At 31.3% G+C, this 8,605-nt stretch overlaps 1 protein-coding gene across 4 annotated transcripts in view; it reads right to left on the bottom strand.

The window, feature by feature from the left end:
• Nucleotides 1-1,351: 1,351 nt before the first annotated feature.
• The window catches only part of UMAD1 (UBAP1-MVB12-associated (UMA) domain containing 1), a 47,111-nt gene continuing 39,857 nt past the window's right edge, over nt 1,352-8,605 (bottom strand). For all 4 annotated transcript variants that reach the window (XM_026706316.2, XM_087918134.1, XM_087918133.1 and 1 more), the window contains exons 3-4: nt 6,902-6,984; nt 1,352-3,745 (exon numbers count right to left, since the gene is read on the bottom strand). In XM_026706316.2, coding sequence (XP_026562101.1) covers nt 3,491-3,745; nt 6,902-6,984 — 338 coding nt within the window. In that variant the 3' untranslated portion in view covers nt 1,352-3,490. The remainder of the gene's footprint in view (nt 3,746-6,901; nt 6,985-8,605) is intronic.

Genomic DNA, 8,605 nt, shown 5'->3' with positions numbered 1-8,605 from the left:
AGGTTATATACTTATATCACCAATAATGTCAATCTAGCTACATACATGACTCATAGATGCATCAAATGTCAATCCTGATATCAATTGATAAGGCTAGTCTCTAGTTCTGCTCAGTTTTAATTTTTGTATATCAATCATATTATTCAAGAGTTGATGATGGTAAGGGAGCACATTTCCAGGTTGAAATGGTCATGTGATCCAAATTCAGGTACTTGACAACTGGCTCATGTTTATGACAGTTGCAGTGTTCTAAAGTCATGTGATCAGCTTTTGCAACCTTCTGACTGCTTGTCAGAAGCTTTGGGGAAGCTGGAATCATTTAATAACTGTGTTATTAACTTAACTGAAACAATTCAGTGTATGGCTGACGGGAATTCTGAAAGTTGAAGTTCACATATCCTCAGGCAAACAAGGTTGAAAAACGCTACTTTAGAATGTCATGGTTTAGATATAATCAGAATATGAGATTTTTGCTGCATTAACAAATTCTCAAATCATATAGTTCTATTTTTTTTCATCTTCCCCTTTTATAAACCAGGAATCAGGAACAACCATACTAAAATAAGTTATCATTCTCCAGTGCCAGCTCTTGAAAATAGATGAAATCTAGAAAGTACCATAGCATGGATTTTAAGAATACTCTATTGTTTTTGACTGGAATAACAGAATCTTGAAAGCCTGTCAAGAGTTTTCTACCCAATATTAAATAAAAGCAAGGCAGAGAGGGTTTAGTTTATCTAATACTTTCCTCTTTCTCAGTATTTATTCAGTTTGCTTATTCCTTCCCCATCCCATGGCTAAGTCTACATTCTTTTACCCTGTTTCCATGTATAATTAACTGGTCTATTTAAAATGCCCCATATGAATAATAAAAAGAAATATATTATTTCCACGAAGTACATCAAATTATTAACTGACACATTTCTACACCTTTTGAAACTGTTTTAAACAGCAATTATGAACGAATTGTCTTCTATCTAGAGGCGGGCCATGGATTACAACATTAAAGTTATAACATTTAATAGATGAAAAAAAAATCTGAAAACGAAATTGTTTTTACTTTAACGAAAGCAGTACAGTCTTGGATAATGTTGAATATTGTTTTACCTTGAGAACAAATTTACAAATAGATCTGTTATTTATTATTATTTCTAGTCTATTATTACTATATTAATAGTACTGAAATATTGTTTATTTTTATTGCTTTTTAATTAATACCAAAAACCAACACAAAAATAATAGATATGGAGATATACACATGTATATACAAAAATAGAGAGAAAGAAAGAAAAAGAGAACACATAGAAAATGCTTTAACAAAAAAGTGAAAGAAAACAGGACAAAGAAAAAAGAAGATATATATGAAATTTATTGTTATAATTATTTATTTTATTTCCACACCTACATTTCAAAATGACTCAGGGATGTTTACATAGAAATGAAATAATTTAAATGTATTTAAACAAAATTTACACAAAGCTCATATTAAAAACCATTTAACACTATTAGCAATTATTAAAATTATGAAACAGACAGATTTTGAGGCTTTCATAAAGGCTAAGACTCATATTTATAGTATGATGTGTTACAATTTACAGGTCTGAGAAAGCCCAGTTTCAAGTCATCACCAGACAAAACCCCAACATCATTAACCATGTACAGAAAGATGGTTTTATTGAATCCACAGGCATATCTTATCTGGCTTTTGCAAAATTATTACATTTCTATTTTATGATGTTTTATAAAAGATTTATTGATTCATAAATAAAAAAAATGAGCTGCAAGTCAAGCAATTTTTCAAAATCAGATTTAATTAGAAAAAATGATTTGTAAATAATGTCAAATATTTTGCAGGATTTTTTTTAGATATTATTGTATCAATTTTTATACATAGAATTTAAAAAGCTAGATATTTTCCAGCTCTATCTACTGGATCTCAAGAAGGAGAAATGATAAAGACCTATATAGTTTGGAATAAAGTTTACCACTTTTCATAAGCCTAGTCTTTGAAAATTCATTTATAGTTTGATTAATAATTATGGCATAATATTGTAATTTTGACAATATATTAACATTTTCTCTCTTAGCCATTCTTTATTTTCTCCCCCTCATTGGCCATCACTTTCTTCCTTTCTCATACCAGAGAAAAAAAACAAAATATCAGGCTTCTCCTGGAGAAATCAGTATCTGCTTGGAAAGAATACTATATACTCAATACTAAAGGTATTGAAGAAAAGTTTGCATTCTTAGCTTCTTTATCATACAACAGAAAGACTGGACAATATGGTTCTGCTTAAGATTTAATTTGTTGTTTAAAATACGATTATATTTACACAATATTATCTACCTTTTATGTTTTGTATATTGTTCTTCATTGCATAAAGCAATGAAGAAAATAAAATAACAGAAGGAGATAAAGTTAGAGAAGGATGGCTCACAGTATTTCATGAAAAGCTATACTGGTATAAGGTACTTTAAATATCCATTGCTATTTTACTGGTTTAAATAAATTTATAGACATGCATATATATATTATGCAGGGTTGGGTTTCTGTCCACCTCTGTAGCTCTAAAGAGCAGCAGACATAGAATGGATTCTATGTCTGCTGATGTTTTTGCCCACCCGCCCACCCAGGCTCTTACCTGATCTTTATTTCCTGATTTTTCAACTTCAGCTGCCGAACGAAGCACAGCTGCAGTTTAAAAAGCAGGAAAAGAGGGCTGTTTCAAAGGCTGCTTCTCTGCACGCAGGTGCGCGCTCACAGCGTGCAAGGAAACATATCATAAAATCACTGACCCTCGTAAATCACCGAACCAGTAGTTAACCCTATCGTATCCCATCCCTGATATTATGTACTTATCTGCATATATACCTATGCACCCATCATATGTACACATATAGACTGACAGAATGTATTGTATTTATATATCCCGACTGGGCTCTAGTTAGATGCAACAAAAACTTTCAATACAGAAACTGAATATAGATATCTAGAATACAAAACTTGAATAACCAACCAAAAACTACAGTCCTTAGAAACATGAATCAAATTCCAAAGTTAACCTCATATATTTGATATCATTCATTCTTCACTAATGATGTGTAAATTTAGTTTAAAATTTTGTTGTGAATTTCCCAACATAAACTATGCTGTAATAAAATTAAATAATTTATTAAAATCATAGTGTAAGTTAATTATTTGTAAATTACAATACGATATAACATTTGTTTTCCCATGATCAAGCAAGGACTAAGCTAACATCAATGTCTGGAAGTTTATATGATTATTTTCAGTGAGTGCAGATTATAGTCTGTTTACTGTAATTGACTTGTAATGTTTGGCTTAGCTGTTCTTACATTGTCATGTAAGAAACATGACAATAATGGAAAATGGTAATATTCTGTCAGACCAGTGGTAGATACAGACAGATGATACTAGCATATTTTATTTCAAGTGCTTTAGGTACATTTTATAATAAGTACCCCAAGTTTAAGATTCACATAATACTGAATTTTCAAGTGTAAAATCATACCAAAATCGTGCTAAATTGTCATTAACATCACAGGAGATCAATTGTCTTGAGAAATCATTACAGGTATCCTGTATTGACAGAATGTGTGGTGCAAGAGCAAAAGGTACATCATTTGGAAATTCCAACACAGAACTGCTTTCCATATTCTGACTTTTCTTTGCTTCCAGTTCAATGTCTGCTTCAGTCAACTTTGACTGGTTTTCTGAATTTGCCTAAGAAAATGAGAGAAAGAACAAAAAGATTTGCACTGAATCATTTCCCAGGTTCTCTTGTCTAGAATTTTTTTTCACAATGGCTAACCAGATACTTATGAGAAGACCACAAACAGGACATGAATGCAAGTATGCTTCATGTTCAAATTTTTGACAAATAGCATTGAAAGGTCTATAACATTTACATGGTAGTAGTAATGTATAACTGTCATCATGATTAATGATTGGTAATTATATCCCTTGTTAACGTTTCTATTGTCTTCTAAAGTAAATTTTGAAATGATACAAATACTTACAGTAGTTTTTTATAGAATGAAATAAAACAAGAATACTCATAAACATGTTGTGATTATTAGTCCCTATGTAGAGCAAATATTAAATACTAACATATATCCACTTCACTTAAAGATTGAGCACTTTCTATGAATATTGAGGAAAAACACCAAAGAACAATATACCTGGGGGGTGGGGGGCACAGAGTACATCAGCTAAAAAACAAATTTTCACTGATATTTAAAGTGATACTATTGTTATTTTTCTTTTAAAATAATCTACACAGAACCATCATTTTAAGAAGATTCTGATTTAAAGATACAGAATATCTAAAGATTTCTAGTAAAATATGATTCAATTCTATGCTGGCATTAAAGCACATTTATAAAGATTTTTCCAATTGGCATTTTTTTAAAGCTAATAACAGATTCCTGAGCCTGAGGGTTCTCTGGGAATATTTTTTTTTTGGTTCAGGGAGCATATAGTTGCCTTCTGTGAACAATGAACATCTTGGTGAGTGGAATGAAGTAGAGTAGAAAAATCAGTGGCTTATTTTTCAGTTTCAATTAGCGATTAGAAACTTGGTCATGGCAGTTTAACAGGATTGTAAAAGATTGGACAGTATGAGAGCTAATGTCTGAAGGGAGGGAGAGAAAATAGGAAGTGGTAAGTCAGGAATAATAAGAATAAGTTGCTTGAAATAAGAGGACAAGAAATTTGTGAGAGGTAGACTGAATGAAAGGAACTGGAAATGACAAGATTGTTCTTTCATTTTAAAAAAATTACCTGGCAGGAAACAATTTAAAATATGAATGTCCTTGAATTCTGATTAATCATGATAATGGTTCTTTTTATAATTAGTTAACAAATAAGAAAAATACTTATTCTAGGCATATACAAAGTGCTCTCAAGGAGGAACTGCAGGATCAGGCAAGCAGATATATTTCGTCAAAGACTTATTAATTATTTGATAATGTGTTTGACCCAATTATTGTGGGACTACTTTCTACACTAAATAAAATGATAAATTCAACATTAAAAAGTAAATATTCTTTGAGTCAAATTGGATTCTAATGATATGGGACCACTCTTAATTTTAACAATATTTCACAGCCTTTTAATACCTACATAAATTAAGAAAAATGTCTCTGATAATTTTATCCAAGCAACTAGTCTTTTGTAAATTTGTTTACTGTGTGATGGACACATTAACTGGAACCCTAATCTCACAATTTCTGAGATGGTTTATCATGCCTATTGTCCTAATAAACAGAATAATACTCTATGTCTATGCAATTGTGTCTATAAAAATTCTTGTACTGTATTGACTGAAAAATATTATTCACCAATATCATTGGTTCTTATATCTGCTCCCTCTGTATTTCCTCACTAACATATAGCATACAATAAAATAATATTCTGACTTGAATGTTTACATATTTTGAACGTAGTAAGTTCTTGTCAATCATGAATAACCGAAATCAATTTTATTTATTAAATTTAATCAGTTTAAATAACAAAAGCTCATTATCCAAAATATATTATATTTATGTCTACATATTTCTACAACTAGTTTGACATTGTGGTTAAGAGCCCTTGACTAGAAATCAGAAGACTTTGAGTTCTAATCCTACATTATGTATTTATTTCATATTTATGTAAATCACTTTCACAAATATGACTTTAGGCTTTACTTGGATAGAAGCAAAAAAATGAAGGCACAAAAAGAAAACATTGACAAATTAAGCAGAAAACAGAATAACAGAGACCAACTATTGTATATTTTACTGAAGATCTTTCATTTTGGGATAGGATCATTTCTATGTTCTAGTCCAATGTCCAGGAAAAGAACCAGGTTTTGGGGGCCTTATAGAGACCCAACAGGGTCACCCATTTAATGCAGGTGGGATGTTGTTCTACAGGGCAGATGCTGCAAAAGAAAAGGTATATCTGCTGCTAGGTGACATTGCTTTACCGAAGGGATCTTAAGCGTGTCTACTTTATCAGAATTCATAGGATAAGCAGAGATCATTGGAAACAGAAATAATCTGGTTATTTCCAGTTAGCAATATAGTTAGCATACTTTAGTTAGAAATTACTGCAGTGAAAATATCAGGGTAAGTCATTGTTAAACATATTGCCTTTACCCAAATAGATTGGATATATTAATCAGATAAATTATTACTATGAATCTTGCCATTACATTTGTACTGATTATCAGTACAGTTAACCAATCATAATACCACTGAATAATTAATATATCAGTGCCTTCTTTTCCTTTCTATTCATATTAAATTTTGAAGTCTTCAAAGCAAGTTTAAATTCTTTTAACCTAGCAGTAATTGAACTGCTTGCATATTGTTTTATACTTTACACTGTTACAAATTTTAACATGCAGATAAATACAATATCTATAAATATGAATTTACATATTAAATGTTACCTGTGGTAATAACATTTTAAAGCATTACAAATGATAGTGATAGCAATAAATGCACAATTTTAAGATAAATACCACAACACCATTAATAACATTACTTAATAAAATCATACAATAGCAGTACAACACTTTGTATTACAGGCAGAACTGGTTCACTTACCAAATATTGGCTGAAGCTGCCTGTTGATCCTCTAATTCTGAGAGAATCTAATTATAATTCTGTTTATGACAGAAACATATTTAAAACTGTAACTAAGTAAAAAAGCAAATGTTGCTATTCAGCAATCAGTTATCTGGGCTGCAATATCTAGACTACAGCAAAGAATTATTTTTCAGTGCCTCTTTGCTGCCAGATTTATGGCTTTCTGTAATTTTGCAAATCAGACCTGTTATCCCTAATTCAATCTCATATTTTTCAAAACAACAGATAAGGGATTTCTGACCTGAATAAGATCAAACTGAGCTCCTGTCACACATAGTGGAGGTTTATTTTCCAAATTATTTCTTTCTTCATTAATTGTATTGCCTAGAAGATACAATGCAATAATATATACATGCAGTAACACACTCATGAATATAATTTTCTTTACACATTAATTTGTAAACCCTTTCTTCCTTATCCTCCCACCAATTCTTAGTCAAAAAAACCCTTAAAAGTAATGGAAGATAACCTAGTTTAACTGAACTTTTATCCCTCACAAGTTCATCTATAATGCCTATGCACATTTTAACCATAATAATCATAATATGTTTCTCTATTCCCTACATATTATTCAAAAGATTTGGTAATATCCTTCAATGGTTCAATGGAAGATCACAAAAGTTAACTAAATGAATCAAACTGTTCCAAAGTAATAAGAAATGTCCTGACAGGATAGATCAAGCAATTTTACATTTCACAACGAAGAATATATTTCTGAAGGATTTAAAAATCTCTCAACCTCCATCACATACATGCAAGCAAACAAATGAAATATATTGTTGTTATAGAGGAAAAGCAGCAGCACTACTGCTGCTATTTTTTGTGCTGTAAATAGTTTTGCTATATTCTGCATTTCTTTTAGGCCTGGACATTTTACTTTGTGACTTTAGAGCTGAGACTATTATGTGTTGATGTAATTGATATTCCTGCTCTGAGAATCTCTAGCTCCCAATGTCATTCATATAATCAGGAAGACTCTCAGAATATAGAAAAGAAAAGATACATTCATCAAGGGTCAAGAATCATCAGGTACAACACTTAATAATAATCATAGGGTACAATAAGCAATCAAATCATACTAGGAAACAGTCAATATAGATCATAAGGATACAAGTGAAAAAGTTACAGTCATACAATCACAAGTGGGAGGGGATGGGTGATAAGGAGTGATGAGAAGATTAACAGTAATAGTAGTGTACACTTTGTAAATAATTGAACAGCTTTGAGGGAATTATTTGTTTAGCAGAGTGAAGGTTTTCGGGGAAAAATTGTTCTTGTGTCTAGTTGTTCTGGTGTGTTGTGCTCTATAGCGTCGTTTTGAGGAAAGGAGTTGAAACAGTTTATGTCCAGGATGTGAGGGGCCTGTAAATATTTTAACAGCCCTCTTTTTGACTCGTACAATATACAGGTCCTCGATTGAAGGCAGGTGGGTAATAATTGTTTTTTCTGCAGTCCTAATTATCCTCTGCAGTCTGTGTCTGTCCTGTTGGGTTGCAGAACCAAACCAGACAGTTATAGAGGTGCAGATGATAGACTCAATAATTCCTCTGTAGAACTGGATCAGCAGCTCCTTGGGCAGTTTGAGCTTTCTGAGTTGGTGCAGAAAGAAAATTATTTGTTGTGCTTTTTTGATGATGTTTTTGATGTTAGGTGTCCATTTTAGATTACATGATACAGAACCTAGAAATTTAAGGTCTCTACTGTTGATACTGTGTTGTCTAGAATTGTAAGTGGTAATAGTATAGGAGGGTTTCTTCTAAAGTCTACCACCATTTCTACGGTTTTGAGTGTGTTCAGTTCCAGATTGTTCTGGTTACACCACGAGGCAAGTTGTATAGCCTCTTGTTAATGAATGTTGCTATAACTTAGAGTTCGCATTACTATTTTACTGTCTTTTATTATTTTGTTATTTTTAATACTGTATTTTATTTAATATTTTAATATA

The sequence above is a fragment of the Pseudonaja textilis genome, chromosome Z (assembly GCF_049901715.1).
Source record: "Pseudonaja textilis isolate UNSWEBS1 chromosome Z, rPseTex1.2, whole genome shotgun sequence".
In the NCBI taxonomy this organism is placed as follows: domain Eukaryota; kingdom Metazoa; phylum Chordata; class Lepidosauria; order Squamata; family Elapidae; genus Pseudonaja; species Pseudonaja textilis.
This window is presented reverse-complemented; position numbering and strand designations above follow the sequence as displayed.